Source organism: Ursus americanus, chromosome 3 (genome assembly GCF_024610735.1).
Source record: "Ursus americanus isolate L20-20 chromosome 3, mUrsAme1.1.p, whole genome shotgun sequence".
NCBI lineage: Eukaryota > Metazoa > Chordata > Mammalia > Carnivora > Ursidae > Ursus > Ursus americanus.
Window position 1 is genome coordinate 67,344,477 of NC_142129.1, and position 25,908 is coordinate 67,370,384.

Consider the following 25,908-nt stretch of genomic DNA (forward strand, 5'->3'; position numbering starts at 1 on the left):
AACCTGCTCAAAAAATAACAAAGAGGGATTCGAGATAGAGGGGTCAGCTTGGGCAAAAGCCCTGAGGTAGGAGAAAGCCTGATGGATTTGGAAACCTATTTCATGTGGATTCAGGGGCCGGGGACCCAGAAGTGATAGTTGTCAAGGAGGCAAAAACCAGACCAGCTAAGGTCCTCCTATACCAGGAAAAATTGTTTGGATTTTATCCTGAAGCATTAGGGACATTTGCAGAAAATAGCACATGGTCGCAAGAGTAGACTGAACTCAAATGCCTCCTTTCTGCAAGCAGGACGCTCTTTTCCCATCACATACACACAAAACTAGAAGGGTCTGACCCTTGTATGCCAGTTCCCTCTTCGGATAATGTATTCCTTCTCCAATGAAGAGGAGCAAACAAGTAGTAGAACTAGAGTCTGGAAGGGTCCTTTCTTTTCTTTTTTATTCTGCACTGGGTCTTTTATTTTGTTTAACTGATCTTTATTTTTCATCTTACTTTTTGGCCAATTGATTGCAGATACACACCGAAAAAAGAAGTGGTGTGGGGGACATTTTCTTTGAAGAGCTCAAGAGTTCCCAGGCAACATGTAACATGTGGACACATTCTTCTCTAAAGTGTCTTTTATCTCCTATCTACGCAAAATAAAGAATCAAACACATTCATTACTTGGACAATTAGGTCAAATATGCAATCACTGGAACCATTTATGTGGCAGAAATCTGGCTAAAAAAGGCAGAGTTTTGACTTAATTTTTTTTACCTGTTACTTGGTTTTCAACATTGTGTGTGTAAAGGCCACAGTGAATATGTTCTATCTGAAGGGAAGTTGAGTTGTTCGAATCGGAAGAAAGAGTCCTTCAGAAGGAACAAACTCTTCCTGTGTAGATCGATCCTTAAGGGTTGGAGGCACCATGTTTTGTTCACATTGCTCGAGAGCCTTGTACTTAGCAGCAAGTTCCCATCTTATCTGTTTACACCTTTGAAAGTTTGAAAACATGTGGCTAAGGTCAGAAAGATAACGATCATTTTTGTTTCACTTTTTAAAAATTTTAAGTTTCTTCATGTCAAAAAGCTGGCTAAAAGGAAAACAGATTATGAAAAATGTAATTTAGCCTGTATTGCATAGAGTTATTATTCATGGCCTCATGCAAAATTATTTTTTTAAAAAGCCAACATGTTGAAACTTACTGGCTCTACAAAAGAAACAATAAATACACATTTTTTTGACCTGCAAAGCAAATCTAATATCTCCTTCTCTCAAGCATGACATTTGTAGTCTGTTTGCGTTTTATATATTAACTTATTGATTTTTGTAGTATTCTTGAGATATAATTGACATATGGCATTGTGCAAGTTTAAGGTGTAGAACATGATGATTTGACGTATGTATATATTATAAAACGATTACCATAATAAATTTGGTTAACATCTATCACCTCACGTAGTTACAATTTTTTTCTTTTGGTGAGAACTCGTAAGATCTACTCTCTTAACAACTTTCAAATATACGATGGCTTGTGTTTTTAAACTGGTATAATGCTTTCTATTCATTTATTTATTCTGCAAATAGGCTGCCTGAGGACAGTGAGAAAGACTGGGCTCAAGGAGAACCGTCAAGGGGCTGTTGCTTCATGCCCCGTGGAAAGCGATGGTGATCAGAACTAGGGTGTAAGGGAGATGGAACAAAGTGGACAGGTGCATGTGAGAGTTCTTTTGGGGTAAATGTCAGAGACTGATGATGGATTGAATATGTGGAAAGAAGGACAGGAGTCAAAGATGATGGTGCTTGAGCATCTGGCCATGCCAATCATCTGGAGAGAAGATGGAAAAGGAGGAACAGGTGAAGGTGGGGTGGGGTGATGATGAGCTCAGTTCGGAACATATTAAGTTTGTGAAGCCTATGGATCATCCAAGTAGAGATGAAAGTAATTTGGCAGTATGTGTCAACTGTCATAAAAATGTTTCTACTTCTAGGCATCTCTTTTAAGATTGTAACATTAAAGAATACGCACAGAGATAGTCTTTGCAATATTATTTATAACATCAAAAAAATTGGAAGCAACTTACATGTCCAACTCTGAAGTAATTGTTGAATAAATCATGTGCACTTAAAAAATTATATTGCCATAAATCTATAATTACAAAGACTGTACAATATGGAAAATGCTTATGACGCATTAAGGGAAAAAGCAGGGTACAAAATTGTATTTTAGAGATGATTGCAATTAGGTTAAAATATATGCATTTGAAAAACATTTTGCAAGGTGCATTGGAAAATGAAAATAGTTATCTTGGTAATATAAATTAATTCTGTTTTTATACCCCAGGTTTTATGGAATGTTTTTATATTGCTTTTATCATTTGAGGAAAAAAAGAAAACATTTCATAGCACCAAAAACTCTTATGCCCATTTATGTTATCTTGAAGTGAATTAATTTAAAATCTTACTAATTATAAATGCAAATCAATGTCATGTTAAAGCAAGTTAACAGGTATAAAAAATACTCATTTCTGTATTTATATATGCCACAATTATTAAGGAGATATATGGTCTTGGTTAGGCAGTTAATAAGGGAATAGAAATTGACTTTATGTGAAGCTTACAAGTGAGAACTTGTTTTAAATGGAATATATTTATATTCACTGATCATCTAAATACTTTACCAATGGTTTCTCATATACACTTTTGTTCTGAATTTTTGATTTTTATTTTCATCTTTAGCTTTAGCCCATTATATACTGTTTATCTCCCAAGGACACCATAGTTTTTGAAAAAAAAATGTTCCTTCAAATGAATCTTTAAGTCCAAATATAAATTTGACATAAAGAACAACCAAATGAGTGTGTAATCAAACTCTGGGACACAGTTGTCAACTCAGGGTGTGAGTTCATACTTGCATTGACATAGCTTTGAATTTTGTGATGCACTTTCACTTAATTTCATTTTAAAAAATAACAGCTTTATTGAGATATAATACATATACTACACAATTCACCTATTTAAAGCATACAACTCAATGGATTTTAGCTTAATCCCAAAGTTGTGCGGTCATTATCACCATCAATTTTAGAACATTTTCATCATCCCTGCACCTTCGTCCCATACCCATTGGCACTCGCTTACCACCAGCAGCACCCTCCCAGCCCTAGGCAACCACTGTTTACTTGCTCTCCTTATCAATTTGCCTACTGTGGACATTTCATATGGATGGAATCATGCAATATGTGGTCTTTTGTGACTGGCTTCTTTCACTTACCCACACTATTGTTTTCAGGGTTCATCCATATTGTAGCACATATCAGTACTTCGTTTCTTTTTATGGTTGAGTTATATTTGATTGTATAGATATTCCACCTTTTATTCATTCATCAGTGAGCATTTGGATTGTGTCCATTTCTGACTACTATGGATAATGTTGCTGTGAACATTCATGTACAATTGTCTGTATAGACATCTATTTTCATTTCTCTTACGATATATACTTAGGAGTGAAATTGCTGGTTCATACGGTAGCTCTGTATACAACTTTTTGAGGAACTTCCAGATTGCTTCCCCAAGCAGTTGCACCATTTTACCTTGCCATCAGCAGAGTAGGAGAGTTCCAGTTTCTCCACATCCTCCCCAGCACTTCTTATTGTCTGTGTTTTCACTACAGCCATCCTAATGGATGTGAAACAGTGGTTTTGACTGTGGTTTTGATTCCTCTTTTGCTGAGGGCTAAGGGTGTTGCACATCTTGTCATGCACTTAGTGGACATTTGTATACTTCTTTGGAGAAATGTCTGTTCAGAGCCCTTGCCATTTTTAAATTGGATTATTTGTCTTTTTGTTATTGAGTTGTAAGAGTCCCTTATATATTATAGATACAATTCCCTTATTAGACATAACGATTTGCAAATATTTTCTTTCATTTCATGGGTTCCCTTTTCACTTTCTTGATTGTGACCTTTGGAACTTTTGGTGTCATAGCTGAGAAACCACTGCCTAATACAAGGTCATGAAAATGTATACCTTTTTTTCCTCAGAATTTAATAGTTTTCCTCTTACATTTAAGTCACTGATCTATTTTGAATTAATTTTCTTATATGGTATGGGGTGGGGGCCCACCTTTATTCTTTTGCATGTGGATACCCTGTTGTGCCAGTACCATTTGTTGTAAAGACTGTCCTTTCCTCCATTGAATTATCTTGGCACTTGTGACAAAAATCAATTTCCTAAACGTAAGAGTTTATTCCTGGACTTTGAATTTTATTCCATTGATCTCCATGTCGATCCTTACGCTGGATTACTATTGCTGATGGTTTTGATGACTGTTACTTTGTAGTACGTTTCAAAATCGGTAATTGTGAGTCTTCCAACTTTGTTTTTCTTTTTCAAGAATTTTTTGTGCTTATTTTAGGTTCTTTGAGTTTCCTTTTAAATTTTAGGATCAGTTTGTCCGTTTCTGCAAAGAAGACAGCTGGAATTTTGATGGGTTTATTTCATTTTATAAGTAGCTGTAGCATTGTCATTAGGAAAAGAAATATTCGTTTAGAGTAATTTCCTGGTTTTCTCTCTTCTTTCGAAAGACCTATGAGATTCCCTTTTCTCGAGCTGCTTCAAGATTGTTTCAATGCTCTTATCACTAACTTCTCTTTTTTTGTGTGAAACTCTTACTAATTAAGTAGAGCTCTTTCCCCCTCATTACTAAGATACACACCAAGAAAATAAATTTTGCTTGCCTAATTTGTGCGTACCAAATAATAGTTTTTCTCTTAGATTAATTTCTTGGATAAAAGAGTGAGAGATCTTATAGTAGGAGACCTAACAGTAGGGGTCTGTGCAGTAGAAAAGCTGACAGACAGAACTCTTGTGTCAAATAGCTAAGTGCCTAAAGCTCCAGAGATGTAATTTCATCATCTTATTAAAATGAAATCAAGTGAGATTTATTACCTACAATTATTTATTGGTTTAGTGATCGTGTTCTTTCTAAATAATTTACTTTAAGAGTAGTTTTTCAAGGTAAGTAATTTACCAAACATAGTAATCATAATATAACAGACACATGCTTACTTTGAATTAAAATAAATAGGATGAAAAATTTTTTTTAGAAATTAACCTAGAATCAAAAGAGTGTGTGGAACACTGAAGCACTCAGTAAATATTGGTTGAATAAAGGAAAGAATGGAAGGCAGCTCCTACATGAATCACTGCCTTTAAAGCCCAGGCCGCTACCTTAGGGATGATTCTAGATAATCCCTCAATTCAAAAGGATAAATCCTGCTTTCAGGGTAGATTGTTTTTCAGTGTTTCCAATTTTCTCAAAGGATAACCTGAGAGTTTCACATTTTTGCAGCGTTTATGTCATGGTTGGTGCCGATGTACCGTTTTCTTCTTGTTTACGAGAAGTTGAAAATCCACAGAATCAATTGAGATGCAGTCAAGAAATGGAGCCTGTGATAACATGTGATAAAAAATTCCGTACTCAGTTTTACATTGACTGGTGCAAAATCTCCTTGGTGAGTTTTTATTTTATTTTGTTTTTGCAAATAAAATAGGAAGTGATGTGGCTGGAGATAACATTTGACTAAAACCTGAATTGCTTTTAGAAACAAATCCTGGGTTTAGTTTGTTAACGCAATTGACTTCCCTTGACTTAAAGAATTTGGCAAGCTTGTTGACACTGCATCCGTTTAGGAAAGAGTATCTCCGCTTTTGTCCTCAGTCTACCCTTGATTAGTTGTTGGGGCTGCATTAGCTTGGCAGGTGGTCCAAATGACCACTCCCCGCCCCCCCCCCATATCCAGGTGGCTGCTAAACTGGGGTAGATTACAGAGCCAGTGTGACATGTGAAGTAAGTCTCAAATATGCTGCCATTACCCACTATGGAAGGAGAGACTGGGGTACAATAATACATCTGAAAATAAAGCAATATTGTGCTATAAGTCAGTGTCCTAAAAATTCAAATTGTGGGGCAAGTTCAAGGAATAAGAAAAAATTCCAAGTGAGCAAAATTAGAATGTTACCCACAGCCCCATAAATATTAAATATCTCTTTCTAAATTACTTTTTAATTAGGATGCTAAAAAAACTTAAGACAGTGTAGATAAGGTTTCATATACACTTGATATATTGATATATATATGTAATATTTCATAGAAAATTTATATTATTTTTTGGTCTTGCTTTCTGGAAGATTGGTAAGTTGTTTTACTTCTTTAGTGACCTTTAGATTTAACTTCTGTCAACTCTTGATGATTGGTGGTGAGTGAATTAGATCTAAGTTTAAAGTTGACATTTGAACAAAGTTATTGACACATAAACACAACTGTCACTTCGTGTCTTAGAGAAGCAACTGCAGGCAACTTTCCCAGATCCAGGACAGGAGAACATAGTATTCACGTCGTAGCACTTAGCACCTGTGACCCTTGGCCCCAGACTCCTCTTTTTATGTGACTGTGTCTTAGGAAAATAATTTTCTTTCTTTGTCTTCTTAAATCAAGTAAAATTATTGAGCTGTTACATGCATTATAGAGAAATGTTGAATTTGCAAAGCTTGCTATTTCCGTCATGGTGCTAATCATACAAGGATGCCAAAGACTGAGTGACCACAGTCATAAGTCGAGTAGGTACCTGTAACCGGAGTCAGCAGACAGTGGGCCCTGACGACGCTATTTTACTTGTGTTTGTGCTGTCAATTGTTTATGTTTAGGAATACTACCTAATTTCTGACGTTTTAAAAGATGACTTATGCTTTGAAACTCTTAGTTTCTATGGTAAGACTTTATAAATGGAAAGATTGGGATTTTCATTTTTTTATTTTATGTGTATTTATTTATGTGTCACATCTTACCACAGAAGATATCAGGAGGCTTAAATGAAATAGTCAAGCAATAAACATAATAAATAAAATAGAAAAGAAATGGAAGACCAGGACGTGAACTTTATTAAAAAAAATAAGCCTAAGGTCAAGTTTAACAACAAGCTTCTTACGTCCAGGATTAAAAGAAGAAATTCATCAGTTACTTAGCTCTCCTTCTTAAAGGAGGCAGAGCATCAGTTCCTTGGAAGAAAGTAAAGGTTTCACTAGCACTGTATTATTCTTGACAAAATTCTTCAAGTGGTTTTTTTTTTTTTTTTTTTTTTTTTTTAAAGATTTATTTATTTATTCGACAGAGATAGAGACAGCCAGCGAGAGAGGGAACACAAGCAGGGGGAGTGGGAGAGGAAGAAGCAGGCTCATAGCAGAAGAGCCTGATGTGGGGCTCGATCCCAGATCGCCGGGATCAGGCCCTGAGCCGAAGGCAGACGCCTAACCGCTGTGCCACCCAGGCGCCCCTTCAAGTGGTTTTTTTTTTTTTTTTAGAGGATATGAGAAATGCCACGAATCATTCTCCCCAACATATTTTGAGGGGAGGGTGTTCGGAGGACAAATTTCACATGGCTATTTTTACAGTGTCCTTCAATAAAAACCACAACAAAATTAAATGCAATTCAGTGAAAACAGTTCAATGAATGTGGAGTAAATTAATACAGCGCCAATGTGCATTTCTTGACCCTGGGATCGAATTTGGTAGAACTATAGTGTTGGATGAGTTACATGTTCCTTAGGCTGCCTTTCCTCCAAATCACTTCTGTCAGCTGGACAGCAGAAAGAAAGATCAAGGTTGTAACCATTTAGAAATTAACCTTAGAAACCAAACCCGCATACCTGGTTGTCTACCAGTTCGTGGTTGGTTAGCATCTGCACTAGAAGTTCGTCCCTAGGAAACAAGAAATGTACATGTAGAATGAAGGACTTCTGCTTCAAAGGAAGAAAACTGGAAAGAACAACCACATACATACATACATTTATTGTGTATGGTTCATGTACGTATATCTGTATGTTGTGGAAAGGGCATAGGAAGTCGGCCAACATAAGCCCCTGAATCTGTTACTTTTGTTCAGTACTTCTTCCTAGCTCCCGTAAACAATGGCAAGTTCAAGACGATAACGTAATTGGAAAAGACGGCTTTTTAGAAATGTGTCAAAGAAAGTTTTGATATGTCTGGTCTTCGACTCTCCTAATGTTTGCAGCTATTAATTTGATGTGTAATTGTCTTCTTTTATATCAGGTCGATAAAACAAAGCAAGTGTCCACCTATCAGGAAGTGATTCGAGGAGAGGGGATCTTACCTGATGGTGGAGAGTACAAACCCCCTTCTGATTCTTTGAAAAGCAGAGACTATTACACGGATTTCCTAATTACACTGGCTGTGCCCTCGGCGGTAGCACTGGTCCTTTTTCTAATACTTGCTTATATCATGTGCTGCCGACGGGAAGGAGTGTGAGTACTTTAAAACACTAATAAAAAATTATTGAGCCTACTAGGTTAACAACATATAAGATTCCATTAAAAGCCAAGTTTCATTTGGTTCATAAAACACTTTATAAATTAATTGAAATTGTGTTCAAGTCAAACTACAGTACTTTATTCCTTTAAAATGAATTAAAATAGTTTTGAGTCTAGTAAATCAAATTAGGGGCTATAATTACTTTATTCAACAACTATTAAGGCTAGATGTAAACTCATGCTGGCAAAACAGTCCCAAGAATAACTGAGGCTAGCTCTTTTGGTTATATAAGCCATTTTGTGCAGAGACTGTGGGATCTATTGACATGGTAATTACACTTTAAGTAAATAAATTGTCTTAGTTTGATCAGAAGTGATGGTCAGAATTCTCCTTGAAATTGTTCTGTCAAACGGGTGACATAATTTAAATGTTTAAAAGATACGTATGTATACATATAAACCTAGGAGTAAATTAATGAAAATAAGAGTATAATTTGAGTAATGGGTGTTCACTTCATGAATAGCTAGCACTTTCAGGACATCTGTGTCAATTAAAATAATCTCCCAAGATTATCTGGAAGTCAGGGCAACAAAGCAAAGGATAAAAAATTAGTAAAGCAGCAAGTAACAAATTCTTCCATTTTTTACATGTAGCCTGATTTCATTATGTCATAGAATTTATTTCCAAGAGCCTGATTCTTAATCTCCATTTTTTTTTCATTTTTCTGTGCGTTTCTCATCAGTATTCCATCTCTGTATGTGTGCTCATCCACATACTGTCATAAACCTGGTGGCAAATGCTGCCTGGTTGCATTTAATAGTAACAATGTCAGCATTTCCACATCATGCAAGATCCCATGAGCATATAGTCTTAATGTTCCAAATATCAATGCTATTATTTAATTCATAAATTTTGTTTTGTTTCTAGGGAAAAGAGAAACATGCAAACACCAGAGTAAGTGTCTTCTTTCCTGTTATTTTCTTTATCATGTTTTTTCACTTCTCATTTGCTCATCACGCTCCATACATGTGTGTCACGCTTTGATTTCATCATTCATCATCTTTCATAGTTTACTTCATGAATGTGAAAGCTGCTTTCTAAATAGAGATATTGAGGAGGGGTAGAGACTAAAAATAAAAAGGGTTTGAAAACTAAGATTACGTAGATAAAAATTAAACCTAAAATTTCAGATTCAGAATATTAACTTGCCATTTATATGATGTGATTTCCCAATCTGCATTTCTATAAACCAGAGAACAGATGAAAAGACCTTTCATACACGTTTTCCTGAATCTACAGTAATAACCTACCATAAAATGAAACTTCTGTGAGTATTTATAAATGCCCCATCAGAAGCAACAATATAAAAGCTATGGTAGTTTCATCTTAATTGTAGAAATTAAATAGCATACCAGTTTGTTACTTAGGGCTATAACATTAACACAATGCTTTATAGCTTAGTCTCATGCAAGACACGTTTATTTAAAAATTAGTTTACAGTGTTCAGTTTTGCCATGTTGAAAGCATGTGAACTGCATCTCTTTCAGAGATAACTTGTAGAACGCCCAAAATGCAATAATGTCTTCTTTTAAGAATTAAAAAAATTCGTAACTGTTTCAAATCTGATGACCCATCGGGCTAATATTTGATTTTAAATATGTGTGTGTTTTCTTTCTTTTCTATCTAGCATCCAGCTGGTCCATCATAGTGCTATTCAGAAATCTACCAAAGAACTTCGTGACATGTCCAAGAATAGAGAGATAGCATGGCCCCTGTCAACACTTCCTGTGTTTCACCCCGTAACTGGGGAGATCATACCTCCTCTGCACACGGACAGTTATGAGAGCACGAATATGCCCCTGATGCAAACGCAGCAGTAAGTATCCATGTGCTCCTGTCATGATTAATATGCATGAATGTATCCACTTAATTTCCATAAAGACCAGAACTTTTCATTGTTGCTTTTGTTTGTTTGTTTGTTTGTTTATAACTCTAAGAGAAAATACCAAAAGGACATGGCTAGTGTAGATCCCAACCCCATGGTACTGACCCAAATATAAAGGATTACTTTCAGGAAATGCATTTTTTTTCCTACACTAATTGAAACAAGATGACATTCACCTTAATATTTAAGAAATTGACACTGCTAACAAACTAATGTGTGCTCAGAGATGAGTTAATTGTGAAAAGAGATGCATATCCTAAAGCATAACAAATTGATTATTTTTTAGAACCATTATTAGAATTATTGGGTTCTGTTAACCTATTTTTTTGATGTTACTGCCACACCTCTATTTAATCTAATTTTCTTGTGCCTCAGAATAAAAGGTTTTTATATTATTTCTTGTGATCTGCTTGTATATCAAAGTGAGTAGTTCCAATTTTGCCTATAAGTACAATTTATTAGTGCCAACCTTTGTAGTGCTGGAAGGACTATGATCAGAAAACCTGGAGGAAGCCTTTGTAAGGGGTACCTATGGGGGGCAAGGGGTTAAGGAAATTGCCCGGTTGCTCTTTGAGAGCCCACATTATATGCCTAGAAGATCAATTTTAATATAAGGGAATTGTAGGTAAAATTGCCATTTATTTTTAAGAACATGGCTCTTCCCCCCCCCATTTTAACCATATATTAAAATGGGTTAAATTCAGTTTCCTAAGGAAGTCACAGGTTGGCCTTTGAGATCCTCCTCTTTTTCACTTTACTTTTGTGAATATGATGATTATCGAAAAAATCTACCTCCCCCCACCACATAAACCTTAGGGTATGATATACAGGTAACCTCTTACTGATTAAAGATTTATCTGGGAACCATACTGGATGCAAACATTTTCTCATTGCAAATGCTGATTTTGTAACCATGCAAAAGGTATGTGGTGATTTGGAGATTAAACAGTAATTACTATGAGTAGTATAGATAGTCAGACTTGATAAATTTGTCCAAAGTACTTCAGAAATCTGAGAGTATTGTATTTTCCTAAACTTCTCTAACATTATTTACTTACTGTTGAATAGGCTAAGGTTTGTGTTTATGTGTGCACATATGTGTAAGTAATTGATTGAAGGCTGATTGACAGTGGAGAAAATGACATACATTTAACATTTTGAGTTTTAGAAACATTAATATTCGATCAGGGATGTGAATATTAAAGTCTCACAAAATTTAGTTGTACTGAATGGAAGGGATAGATTTCTGTGTTCTCTGATGGTTAGTGGGTCATCCTAAAGCCCACTTTATCAGGATTAGATACTGATGAAAAAAATTAGTATAATTTCAAGAATATTACAATAGCCCACAATTTAGCAATCTCTCCTGCTTTTTTAAGATGAAAATATGAACAGCCTTATCATTAAATTCCAAATGGAAAGAATTTTAAAATTCTTTTAGACTACCATTTCATATTTTCTTTACCCAAGAGTACTAGTGAAGTGTAGGTATATATTCTTCAAATGTTGATATATATTCTCAAAAATGAAATGGTCAAATATACTTGAGAAACAGTTTTTTGGTTTGTTTGTTTGTTTGTTTGTTTGTTTTAAAACAACAAGGGTTCTCAGAGGCCTTGAGTGTTGATATGCTTCATGAATCCAAGGAAAAAGGCCAGAAGAGGTAACTCTTCAAAGAACATAGTCTGGGAAATGCTGCTATTGACAAAATAACAAGGCTATCAAGTTTTGGAATATAGAAATATTCATTATAATGAGTAAGGGACTTAAATATGTTTGTAAATCAGTAAAACTCTGCTGCTAGTGAAATTTAAGGGAAAGAAAAAGGCGGCGTCATTTAGATATGTTTTCTAACCGTAGATGTTGAGAATGAGAGTAGCTCCTTAAAAATTATTTTGATTTTCTGTGGTTAGGATTTTGCAATGTTTCTGCTCATATACAAACACAAGAAATTTTCTATCTAGTTTACAACCAAATACATCTTCCTGGTCCTTCCACAGCCCCATCAACTGTCATTATGTTGATGAGATCTCTCTATTTGCAAATGCAATAGGTTATTCTATTGAACTCGTGACAATTTGACCATATATGTGTTTCTAAGTCCAGAAAACCTTCACATTATTCAGATTTCTGCTAATGGAAAAACTCCATTAACTAGCACTTCTATATAAATAGGGTAGATAGATAATTGACGATGTGCACAATGATTATTCTGAGGCACTGCGAGATCATCAAGTACGTCTGACTCATCAGAGGGAAATTAAATTACATTCGGTGTAGTTTCAGTGTTGAGTGTATATTATCTTTCTTTTCTTCTTGGAAATGGATAATATGTGCACTGTCTCTATGGTAACTCCCTATAAGCCAGAATATGTGATTAACCTCATTTTCCAACCATGCCAGATAATAGGTAAATTCATTGTATCAGGTTCGTCACAGCTGTCCTTTACGCAAATTCAGCTTTCACTCCTTACCTTAAAAGCATGGCCCTGTTTTTAAAGTTTTATTTCAGCACCAAGTACATACATACATACATACATACATACATACATACATATTTTGGTCATTCGGATTGAATTGAATTCTCCACATTAAAATGAGATATTATATTTGATGAGGCGTTACAGTACTTGATAACCTAGTACATGCTTGGAGAATGCTGGCTGGTATTTGTTAATTAACCCTTCTTAAAAGGGCATGCATTTCATCTTCCTATATTCATAATAACCTTACTGATTCATAAATGGTGTGGCATGTTTATTCTTCAGACTCAACCCCGGATATATTCAGGCATAAGGACATGGCTGAAAGTTTATGTTGGCTTCTAAGCAAGACTCAAGGACATTCAAAGCTTTCCTTCAGAGCTGCGTGGAAATTTGCTTGGGTCCTTTAAACAAGTCAGTCTAGGAGGTCTAGAGAACCCTAGAACAGTGCGAGGTAAAGAGAACTCATAATAGTTGTTTGATGAGGGGCTGCTACCATTATTTGTCAGTTACACAGGAATATTTTCTTTTTGGCACAGTGCTTCACAGGACTCTAGACTGGTACCATACCTTAGACAGTAAAAAAATGTTTAATCATTTGTAGGTGATAAAATCGAGGTATGGATAAGAGGCAAAGCTAAATTAGGTAAAAACTGAGATTCGATTATTTGCTTATCTTGCTATTATGTCAAAGATAATGTAGTCATTGAACTCAAGGATTTCTGGGCCAGGTTATAGGCAAGGGATTGGACAGGTAGCGGGAAGGGAACCTGGAGAGGGACCAGGAGATGGAGCACATGCTTGGAAGGGACAATTCATTTTGGACGGTGTTTCTTCTACATTACAGATTACAGAGGCAATAGAAACAGGCTGTTAAAATGATCACATAGTATAGAAATGTAAGGTCAATTTAGTTTGATCTTTGCTAATGCATTTATTAATAACTGTTTAATTTTGGAATGATTTTTGAGGCTCGGAGAAGTTACAAAGATAACAGAGTTTTCAGAGATCCCTCACCCACTTTCTCCCATTGTACATTTGTCACAACTAAGAAACCAACATTGGTGCTTTACTGTTAAGCAGACTTCAGATTATTTTTTTAAATAATTTGAAATTTCACTGTGTTTTTTTTTTAAGATTTTATTTATTTGAGAGAGAGTGAAAGAAAGAAACAGGATGAGTGGGAGGGACAGAGGGAGAGGGAGAGAGAGCATCTCAAGCAGACTCCAGCTGAGTGAGTGTGGAGCCCGTCGCAGGGTTCAATCCCAGGACCCTGAGATCATGACCTGAGCTGAAACCAAGAGTTGGAGGCTTAACTGACTGTACCACCCAGGTGCCCCATGAGATTTCACTAGTTTTTCCCGTATTGTCCTTCTTCTGTTTTGGGATTTTTGTCAAGGACACAATAATTGGCATGTCTCTTTACTCTCCTCTGGCCTGGGCAGTTTTTTAGACCTTCCTCGTTTCCCCACCACCTTGACAGTCTTGAAGAGCACTAGCCACATATTCTGTCGAATGTTCCCCATCCCCTAATAAGTCAGGCTTTTTGCATCTGTACTTAATCAGTTATCTTTGCAGTTCAGTGAATACACGTTACCATTAACAGTAAGAAGAACTTCTCTCCTTACAGGCTGTCCCCCTATTACCATTCATTGCTGGAGATTAATTATAGAATAATTCTTTTTAAAAATTTATTTTTAATTTATTTTTTACTTTTTGAGAGAGAGAGAGAGAGAGCACGAGCAGGGTGGGGAGAAGCAAAGGGAAAGAGAGAATCTAAAGCAGGCTCCACACCCAGCAGGGCTCCATCTCATGACCCTGAGATCGTGACCTGAGTGGAAATCAAGCGTTGGACGCTTAACCAACTGAACCACCCAGGCGCTCCATAAAGTAATTCTTAAAAGTAAATCTGCTTTGCCCAGAGAATCATTGCTGTGATTAGGGGTTATGTTTTTGAGCAAAGATTTAACTTAAAATATTTACAGATTGACTGATGTACCTTGAAAATAAACCTTTGTCATGATTTAAATGAAGAAAACCAAATTCCAAGTCATAAAATTTTAGGTCCTAAAAGGTATGTTGCGAGAGAGTCTAGCCTGGTCGTTTCTAGACCATGTTGCAGATCGCATTCACCTGTGGAGCTCTTACAGTGCAGATCCCAGGGCCCTAGTTCCATGGACTTGGAATCCGGTGGACGTGTGAGTCAGGTGGAGCGGGAAAAAGGGTTGAGCATCCCTGAATAAAATACTTGAAGGAGCTAGGTTTGAGGGTTTGGGAAAGCCAGCTTGGTGTTTCTTTGGGGGGTGGAGGTGGGGAAGGGGTTGTTACTCACACTCCTCCACCTGGAGATTTAAAAGAGGAAGGGTGTCTCCTGATTCCTCCCTAAGAGGTCTATACAAAGGAAGAGTGTGAAAGAGGCGGTCCGGGTGCTTGATCTAGAGTGTGGGGATGTTTGTGGGTTTACACGTATCAGCTTCAAGACTTTTCGCACCTCCTTCAGCTGCCTGAAGAAAATGGTGTAGAGAAGTGAGAGATGAGTACTGATTAGTACTGAATGGGATAGAGAAATTTGGAGTCTCAAAAAACGCAAAACCACTGGGAAACTGTAATTTTGCACTTTTATGGGAGGCATTGGCCGGAGGATTTCAGATATTCCATTTTCTAAAAAAGAATTTATTCTAAAATTTGTAATGTATTGTGTGCTTTTTTAGGGGGTAGATCTACTTCCTTGTTACTCTTTTCTCATACCAACATCAACATCAATTGATTTTTCCTGAATGCGAGGCATCGTCATAGAAGATTTTACATAATGAATAATAGGGAAAAGTGCCCAAAGATTTTCTAGAAAGATTTTAATTGTCTACATGAAAATTTTCCTTATTCATTATACTAAACATGATACCTAATCCAGAGTAATTGGGTCTCCCTCAAAACAGGAGGTAGGTTGTGCTTAATCTTTTATACATTAACGAATATAAAACTAGAATTAAGTCTTCTAATTAAAGATGTAGTAACAAATCATTTTAGCTCTTGTTTAAGGTATTTTTCCATTTGTCTTCCCCTTGGTAATAATGAGAACTAACTTTGGTAAAATTTCATAAATAAAAAATTAGGTTTCGATGAAAGTTAGTATCAGTTGAAGAGAATGTTTTAGGAGACCAAGATAATGGTTTCCTGTTGACAAGAACGGTCAAGCAGCCAAGGATATTTCAGAGCCATTGACTTTTCTTTTTTTTTTTTAATCAGCAATGGATGCAATATCTCTTTGATGGCTTTCGGTTCTATAGGTTTGTACTGCTTCAGTTTAAAGTCTTGGTAGGCTTGCTTTTGGCTTTATATAAGCAGGAGAAAATAACTAAAAGAAATAAATGAATATCTCCTTTCTCATTTATGTTTCATGTATGTTCTACAATGATTTTAGTTAAAATTAGGTTTTGAAATTAAAAATTATAGTGATGTTTCCAGTTTCTCTGTGTCCTTCCTTCCTTAATCCAAATAATGGCCTGGTTCTTTAGCAAAAGTAGGCAAGGGGTCCAAATTGGCATTTTTGTTGGAAAAAAATTATAGAAAATTCAATGGTTAGGCAACATCAATTTTGCTGAAATAATTGGGAAATTCCAAAAATATACTGCTATTGTTAAATATATTACTTGTTGTTAAATGGCTCCATACTAATTCAAAAGAGAAGTGTTTTGTATTCTACGTAGCCAAACTAACGTCATTTATTTCCAAACCTGGCACAGATTCTGTGGCTTAATGCAAATCACTTAACCTTTCTTTGCTTTTGAGTCTTCCAGCAAGCTGGAATATAATGTATTGATAGTGATCCACCTAACTCACAGAATTACTCTACAGGATACCCAAGAATGTCAAATTACCTTAAAATGGTTGTACAAATAAATAATTGTGTCCTCCCCCCAAATCACTTATTTATTAATTTGTACGTTACTACCTTTGCTTCCTTGAAGAATAAAGTTTGTGCAATGGCTAATTTACATAATTTTCTATTTAAATGCATGTAATTAACGGCAGTAAAATTACAAAATAATTAATGGTAATAATTTAGAGAACTCCAGTTTTCTTAAATCTTTTTTCTACGTAATGTAGTTTACACATAATAATCTTTCCATTAGTCCATTAATAACGTAATTATTCTAAGTAGTTTTATGACTTTATAGAGGTCCTTTCTTTGAAGGATTATTGGACTTCTATTTGAAGTCAGCCCCACTCTCCTGTGTAATTGTCTTCAGCGTGTGCTTTCACCGAAGATGGAAATGCTTCCATTTGCTCACCTCTGGTCTGCTTGACTGGAACAGAGTTACTCCTAGGAGTTTCTCCAGTATGCCTGAAGCAGTGCTGTCATGAGGTACCTCCCTTCAGCTCTTCAGTGGAATTCACACTTCAAGTATGCCCTTCATGGACATTTGACCTCTGACACTCACAGGCTCATCTGCAGTCACAGTTTTGGGCCACCAGCCACGAGCACAGAGCCAGGTCGGCCCACCCTGGAGATGCTGGGGATGTTGCTTCTCCACATATTTCTTGTCGAGCTCCTTTTTTGCACACAGAAGCACTTCTATAGAACTCATCCATATTTCAGTTGAAGTTGCAAGTAGTGTATGTACATGGTTCAAACCTAACCAATTGGGACATGCATTTCAGGTAATTTTAAATCCCTAAACCAAAGTCACACCATTGCTTTCTCATAGATTTCCAGATTTCTTGCTACCTTGGGTGTGGCACTTTCTCAACCAACCCTTCTCCTCAAACCTAGCCAAGCCCATTGCTACTTAGACAGTTTAGTAGTGTAGTGGAAGAGGAAAAAAAAGAAATTAGGGGCTAGAGAAGAAATGACAGGGTAGAGATCTACTTTGATCAGTGGTTTTTAGACTGCCGTCCGCAGAAGGGTAAGTTGGGCTGGGCAACGGGAGTGAGGGGGCTTCCAACTACTAACCAAATATTGATTCTGAATTTGGGATATCCTTGATTTAGAGCTTTTGAAAGGCTCTCCTTGTCATCTTCACTATTTTTGTTTTCTCAAAATATATTGCCTTAATCCATTAATAGGTTGGATAGAGCTAGAGGTGATGGGAAATGAAGTGCGTGTGTGTGTGTGTGTGTGTGTGTGTGTGTGTGTGTGTGCGTGTGTGTGTGTGAGGTGTGCTGTAATAGCTTCTGATGCAGAATGGATAGGCCCACATTAGTTGTACCTGAGAAGTTAAAACAAAACTCATCTCCCCCTCCCAAGTGCCCATGAAGTTGTTTTTTGACTTCTGTGTTAAAGATGTTTGTTCTCCCATCTATAAATCTAGAACTTATTTTCTCTGTAGTTTATAAGTTAATCTTTTTACTTCCATGATTAAAACCAGTATAAATACATTGTGTGAAATACTGAAAGAATAAACAAGCAAATAAAGTACTCCATAAGACCACACAAGGACAAGTAGAATTGATAGGTAATAGCAAACAAGAATATAATTATTGGAATGAACTATTAAGTAACTTCCTCGAATTGAATTAGAATTGACTTTGTTATTTCCCTAACAATATATTTAAAATGGAGCTGAAAATGTCCACAATAGCTAAATCGTGGAAGGAGCCGAGATGCCCTGCAACAGATGACTGGATTAAGAAGTTGTGGTCCATATATACAATGGAATATTACTCAGCAATCAGAAAGAATGAGTTCTCAACATTTGCTACAACATGGACGGCACTGGAGGAGATAATGCTTAGTGAAATAAGTCAAGCAGAGAAAGACAACTATCATATGATTTCTCTCATCTATGGAACATAAGAACTAGAATGATCAGTAGGGGAAGAAAGGGATAAAGAAAGGGGGGGTAATCAGAAGGGGGAATGAAACATGAGAGACTATGGACTATGAGAAACAAACTGAGGGCTACAGAGGGGAGGGGGGTGGGGGAATGGGATAGACCGGTGATGGGTAGTAAGGAGGGCACATATTGCATGGTGCACTGGGTGTTATACACAACTAATGAATCATCAAGCCTTACATCGAAAACCGGGGATGTACTGTATGGTGACTAACATAATATAATAAAAAAATCATTATTAATAAAAATAAATAAATAAAAAAAAATAAAATGGAGCTGAAAATCTAAAAAAAATTACTCGAAGTCATTAACATTCCTATAGATTAATTTAAGAGTTTAAATAGTATTTAGCATATACAGCTTTCCACTTTAGATCGTTGTATTTGGAACATAATATTTGCCCGGCTGAAATGATTCACATCAATGGTTTTCAAACTCTGTTTCTTGGAGGTTTCTTAGAAATGCCTTAGGGGCCAGCATGTGGGGCAAAAGAAACAAAGCAGGCGGGATTCCTGGCTCCCTTGTTTCAACCCAGGCAACCTCACATTTATCTCTTTTGTACATCAAGAGTTCTGCTTAGGATTTCAATTAAAAGGAATTCCATTGCTGAAGAGAAACAAAAAAACTGAAAACTCCTGGCTTGGATCTAGCCCTACTAGTAGCAAGGGGCTGACTCCTAGAATTTCTTCCACACAGAATCTGATTTGTACATTTTTGCAAATGAATTTTTATATCAAAATTTGAAACTATGAGTGTGAATGTTAATAAATACGTGTATTTTATGTGAATCTTTCTAAGTGTCTGCACTTTTGCACATGTTCATCCAAAAATTGTTTATTGCATGCTTCCAGTTGGGGAGACTAAACAAAATAGGGGGTTCTTACTGATAAGGCACTTTGGGGCCAATAAACATTATGCGATGAGAAATACAACAACAATCAGCATGTGTATGAAACCATACTAAATGATAACCTAACGGGAGTCAGTGCTTAGAGAGTGAGGATGCATAGAACAAGTGGTACTTGAGGTATTTTTTAATTAAATAATCAGTTAAAGAATTTTAATTAACATTCCTTGTGGGATAGTTTTAAATTATAAAAGTAATTCATGTCCACTGTAACAAATTTTAAGTTGAGTTTGCAAAGACAAATGGGAGCTGGTTGGGTACAAGAGGTGGTCATGGTCATGGTGGCGGTGGTTCTATTTCAGGCAGTCAGGGTGGGGGCACCAAGTAGGGACCAGATATATTGGTGGTTTTCTGGGCCAAACTCAATTTGCAGGTAGGCATAAGGAAGTCATGAAATGTGTGTTGCTTGAATGACATAATCGGAGGTGCGTCTTAGAAGGTCATCTGACAGGAATGTGCACAGTGGATTATAAGGGAACAAGAATGGGACTAAGGAAATAATTCAGCTCAGTTGCAAAGTTCCAAGTGAGAAAGCGTGATGGCTTCAACCAACAGAGGTGGGAAAGAAGAGGACAGATACAAGGAGAGATTGAGGAGAATCATTAGGAGTTCCCAAGATTGGGATGTGGGAATGGAAGAAGGGAAGGGTCTATGATGACTTCTGCATCTTGACTAGTACAGTCGGGTGGATGGCCAGTGTCATTCCCTGGGCAGGGATAGAAGAGCATAGCTTTGGCATAAAGAATGAAAATGGGTATGTATGTTGTTCTGGGAGAGTGTGTGAGCATGTATGTATGTTCTAGACCTGAATCTGAAAGTGTACGGGTTCTAAGCACAAGCCCTGGAGTCCCTGGGTTCACATCTTTATCCACCACTTCTTAGCTATGTAGCCTCGGACCTCTAAGCCTGTCTCCTCATCTGTAAGTTGGTAAAAATAATACCTACCTCGTAGGGTTGTTGTGAAGTAGAACATAGCGTTTAGTAGGAGCTTTCTGAATGTTATCAAATATTATTATTTATCTTTCTCAGACCTTAGGTTTATCATGCATAAACTCATGCGGGTAGGCTATGTTAGATGATCTCTGGGGATCTTTTTAGCTATAAAATTTTTCATTCTAGTATGTCTGCTGTCTGTTTGCATGTATATAAACAGTTTTACTCAAAAATGTCAATCATTTCTAGGAACTTGCCACATCAGACTCAAATACCCCAACAGCAGACTGCAGGTAAGTACTAAAAGTAGTAAGTTGATATTAACGTATGAAGCTAACAGATTAAAAGATTATTATAGTACCATGTAATTTATGAAGCGTTAGCATCATCAAGTAAGGCAAAACAGTTGTGTCATTCCTTAATCAGAGTTAGAACCTCAGAATAATAGCTTAGATTATTGCATAGATTGGCATCAGAGTGATAAACACAGGGTAAATGATCTTAGAGCAAAAGCATCCATGGAGGTCCTGTCTAATTAAGGAAGACTGAATAAAATCCCCTTCCTTCAGTGAAGCTCCCTATTCTTCCCCTTGGTATGAAAGATTCTTAGCTTGGATGCATCCAGGATTTGTCTCAGTAAGTGAGCAGCTTGAAACTGACTCTTACAAAAGGAAACCATTGTGACTAATCACTGAGGCTTCAGGGGGATAAATGAGAAATGGTTGGCCTGGTTTTAATGCCACTTTAAAAAGCTGTTATAACATGACCAGTGACAACAAGATGGCGGACGATTCTCCCTTGACTATTCTATTTCCCTAAGACTTGCTTTCTTTAAGTTTATTTCTTTCAAGTGTCCCTAAAAAATTTCCACAGCCAATTATTTCATTCATCTCGGTACCAAGTAGATAACTTATTCATGATTGTCTTCTAATTAGTGGTTGATTCCTAGTTCTAATTGCCAGGCAACCAGTAATGTCTTTTGTGGCTCTCTTGGAAAAGCAAGAGAAGTTTTAAAAATGTAAGTTGGATGTGGAATTCTGAGTATGAATAGTGGTATTGTAGCAGGGAAGCTATTAAGTAAGTCTCTAAAAACTTTGGGCACATATAGAAATTTATTGGATGTTTTTGTTCAAAAATTATTTTCTCTATTACTGCTTTCGGGAATTTAAGGAGATTTTCGTTTGACAACTTTTCAAAGATTTGAGGCAAGTATAATAAAGTTGTTCATCAGATTTTAATTATGAGATAATGTTTATCAGAATTTTCCCCCACAGTTTTGATCACTTGTTTTAATTAAATGCTAACATGTTTCAACAAGGGTATTCAATATATTGGTGTGGTGGTGCTACTGTGTAAGCGTTCAGGAGATTGATGAAGGAACAAGCTTTGTTATAAATATCTGTTACCTAAAGAGCAAAGACAAAAACAAATCCCTATTAACACTAATTGCCTGGCTTTTTTTTTTAAACAAGAAAACATTTAAAGGAATATTTCTACGTTTTCCTCATTAAATTCATAAACTTCTTTTCTAAGATGCCTTTCCTCTGATTCTTAATTATTTCATGCAAGCAGTGAGTAGAAGGGAGACAGTTTCTAGTAAAACAGTAAATAATTTGTGTGTTTTAAAAATCCAGATTTTACTTATTCCCCCATTAGAAGAAATAAGGGAGCCTGAGTAGACGATATTAGAGAGACATATTTGATAGCGGTATAGATTTTCAGCAAGTAGACTTGTTAATGTGCTAGTTTTTAGTAATAGGCAGCATTTCCAACTACAAGGACAATTTATGCCTAAGCAAATGGGATAAGAGCCAAAGAATTTCCCTAGGGGAATTTTAGGTTGTTCAACCCAATTTTCTAGATTATTTTTCTAAAACAGATTTTGGGGAGCAGGCATTTTGCTTGAGTCAAGGAAGCTTTGTTCTCCTTTTTAGTTAATACGATAGCCTATTACCTCCTTGTTTTCTTATATTTTTCTGTAATTTGTAGCACATTATTGACTAAAGTGCACCATCTCCTCTTGGTTGTTTTCTTCTTGTCGTTGTTTTCAGTGAGTCTCTAAAGTATGTAAGTAGCTAAAGGGAGAGCGACCTCCCTAGCATTTTTTTATAATTATGATAGATTGTTGTGTTTCTGCCTCTGATAAACACACAACCAAATAGAGTTATGCCTCCCAGAGGGAAGAGCTGAATGGGCAGGTTACATTCCTTATTCCCATTCTGTTGTTTGAATGAAAAAATAGTTTGTTTCCCAGTTTCCAAGTTATTCTGCTCTGTATGCATATGCATGGATTTAGTGCTCTTTCTGTGTTTTTGTGGGCACAGCAGCTTTTCTGTCTCTCCTTTCTGGTCGTCCCAGTACCACAAAGAGGCAACCACATTTGAAATAATAATTTGCTTTTTCCAAGTACCTCAAAGCACTATGCGAGGTCACAGTTTTCTTTATGATGATAATTTAAGCACAGGTTTTGTCTCTTGGATACCAAGTAATTTTATTTGTAGCTACTTATATGGAATTTGTCGGGAAGAATATATTTTGAAGTTTGTTTTATTTATTTAGTTTTTTTTTGTTTTTTTTTTTGTTTTTTTAACGATCACCAAAAGTTTAAGAAATGAACTAGCTGCTGGTGTTGTAATCCTGGACTTAAGCGCTTGCTGGGATAATAGAGCAGTTACGGGCTGACAATAGCACTGCCTTTTGGACGAGGCCCAAGCCATTAGGTTTGATGCCCCTTCAGGTTTTCTCATTTTCTTTGCCCTTCCAGCCCACACGATATTTTCTAAAAAGCCACGATTAAAAGGTACAGTCATGCATCCCGCAGTCAACCTCATTCTTTTTGTTTATTGTGGGAGGAATTTTCAGACCATACCTTCTGAGAAGTACAAACCATTACAGCTTCGGCCCAAGAAGGAGAGGACTGATTTAGAATTTTTCCTTTTTTTTTTTTTTAAATGCAGACAAGTAATGTCAACGTAATTATTTTAAATTGCTTTAAGGAGATAGAAAATGACTCTTTGTCATACTTTATTTTGCTCAAAATCTAAGTGTCCGCGCCCTAACTCATGCCTCATGTTCGTTCTTCCACACTCCAGGTAAATGGTATCCCTGAAGAAAGGAAACTGACTGAAGCCATGAATTTGTAATCAGACAGCATAGCAGTTATATGTCATTTCTTCTCTTTCCCACTCATGCATGAGCTTTTCTGGCACATGGTATGCATGTCGACCGTATTAAGTCCATAGCAAATAACACAATATAACTTTCATTTTACTAATGTATTTTTTTGGTACTTAAAGCATTTTTGACAATTTGTAAAACATTGATGACTTTATATTTGTTACAAATAAAAAGGGACCTTTAAAATAAATATTATTAATGAAGCTTAATGTTGGGTGAAATTTATTTCAGAAAATATTTGATTGCCTTCCACATAGTAGGAATCTTCTGTTGCGAGGGACAGGTTCATGTGGTCATTCTTTATTCAGTAAGATTTTATTAAGCATGTTCTATAAGTATAGAAAATGTCAATGCTCTGTGTTCCAGGTGAGCAATCCATTTAAATAATGCTATTATCCTTACAGCATGTTTTAATCTGTTCTTTTATATATTACTTCTTGGAATTTTTTAAGGTAGACCTGGTTTTATGAGTTATGGATCTGATAATGAAGGATGGGCCGGGCTGCATAATTACCTGTTTCCATTATCAGATACTTGTTTTTAGAAGCAAGCTGGGAGCTGTTATTCAAAAAGAGAATAGGTACCTGCTGTTGGTGACATGAATTAGCTCCAAACCCCTGAGCTCCCCTGTAATAGCACTACTCTCAAGGCTTTACTCATACCAACCATGGTGGTCTGCTTCATGCATCTTGAATACTATTGGTTAAAATGTGGTTATTAGAGCAGCTCACAGGGCTACTTTTGTTGTAGACTAGACCAGCTAGAAAACGTTCTCCTACTCTGCTCTGGGCCAATTTCTGTGTTACATGTTAATTAGTCAAAGGACACACAAATGCTATGTAAATCTGACTCCAAAATCTAAAAAGATTCCCTGTTAGCACTGTGTGCAACAAGGTGTCTTTCACTCAGGGGGAACCATTCTATCATGTCCTTGGCATTGGAACCCCACCCCCGGCCTCCCAATGCCAAGGACATGATAACTTAACAGAGGGTGTGGTTCTTTGATTTCTTAAAGATTTATCTTACATTTTTATTCCTTCCCAAGACAAAAAGAGGGTTGCCACTTGCTGTTCTTCAGGACTTATCAGCTTGAGGTTGTAAATATATTGGGTCAGATTCGAGTCCTAGGAGGAAAGGTTGCCATGACTCCAGGTGACTAGATTGTGACACAGTGGCAGAGAATTAACAAACTGTTGGTCCTTCCAGTGAAATCAAGCAGGAACTTGGAAGTCCAAGTAAAAAAGAGCAATACATGATCCACAAATAAGGAACTACTGATCAAGGGTTAGGAACTTTATTCATCTCTTCTAGAGAAGAGGCCACTGTGAGGGTTGGAAAATGCAGTTGGAGTTAGCATTGGTTTTTGCACTGACCATGTTAAGGAATTGAATGGGATAAAAATTATTGGTCAACATTTCACAAATTGGCGATAATTGCCTTAATCTCTGCAATTGACCTAATATTTTGATGGGGACTAGTGATGAACATTTTTTCATGTGTCTGTTGGCCATTTGTATTTCATCTTTGGAGAAGTGTCTGTTCATGTCTTCTGCTCATTTCTTGATTGGATTATTTGTTTTTTGGGTGTTGAGTTTGAGAAGTTCTTTATAGATCTCGGATACTAGTCCTGTACCTGATATGTCATTTGCAAATATCTTCTTCCATTCCATGGGTTGCCTCATAGTTTTGTTGACTGTTTCCTTTGCTGCACAGAAGCTTTTTATCTTGATGAAGTCCCAGTAGTTCATTTTCGCCTTTGTTTCCCTTGCCTTTGGAGATGTGTCTAGCAAGAAGTTGCTGCAGCTGAGGTCAAAGAGGTTGCTGCCTCTGTTTTCATTTAGGATTTTGATGGATTCCTGTCTCACATTTAGGTCTTTCATCCATTTTGAGTCTATGTTTGTGTGTGGTGTAGGGAAATGGTCCAGTTTCATTCTTTGACATGTGGCTGTCCAATTTTCCCAACACTATTTGTTGAAGAGACTTTTTTCCATTGGATATTCTTTCCTGCCTCATTGAAGATTAGTTGAGGGTCCATTTCTGGGTTCTTTATTCTGTTCCATTGATCTGTGTGTCTGTTTTTGTGCCAGTACTATACTGTCATGATGATTAGAGCTTTGTAATAGAGCTTGAAGTATGGAATTGTGATGCCACCAGCTTTGGTTTTCTTTTTCAACATTCCTCTGGCTATTCGGGGTCTTTTCTGGTTCCATACAAACCTTAGGATTATTTGTTTCAGCTCTGCGAAAAAAGTTGATGATATTTTGATAGGGATTGCATTGAATGTGTAGATTGCTTTAGGTAGCATAGACATTTTCACA

The 25,908-nt window shown here is 36.5% G+C and overlaps 1 protein-coding gene across 2 annotated transcripts in view; it reads left to right on the plus strand.

Moving 5' to 3' along the window:
* Positions 1–23,799, plus strand: part of SGCE (sarcoglycan epsilon) — a 66,824-nt gene extending 43,025 nt beyond the window's left edge. Inside the window, exons 6-11 of one of the 2 annotated variants that reach the window (XM_045793231.2) lie at positions 5,333–5,495; positions 8,090–8,301; positions 9,236–9,262; positions 9,996–10,184; positions 20,663–20,706; positions 23,506–23,799. In XM_045793231.2, the coding sequence (XP_045649187.1) occupies positions 5,333–5,495; positions 8,090–8,301; positions 9,236–9,262; positions 9,996–10,184; positions 20,663–20,706; positions 23,506–23,522 (652 nt within the window). In that variant the 3' untranslated portion in view covers positions 23,523–23,799. The remainder of the gene's footprint in view (positions 1–5,332; positions 5,496–8,089; positions 8,302–9,235; positions 9,263–9,995; positions 10,185–20,662; positions 20,707–23,505) is intronic. The other variant, XM_045793232.2, reaches the window with a different exon arrangement.
* Positions 23,800–25,908: the final 2,109 nt, after the last annotated feature.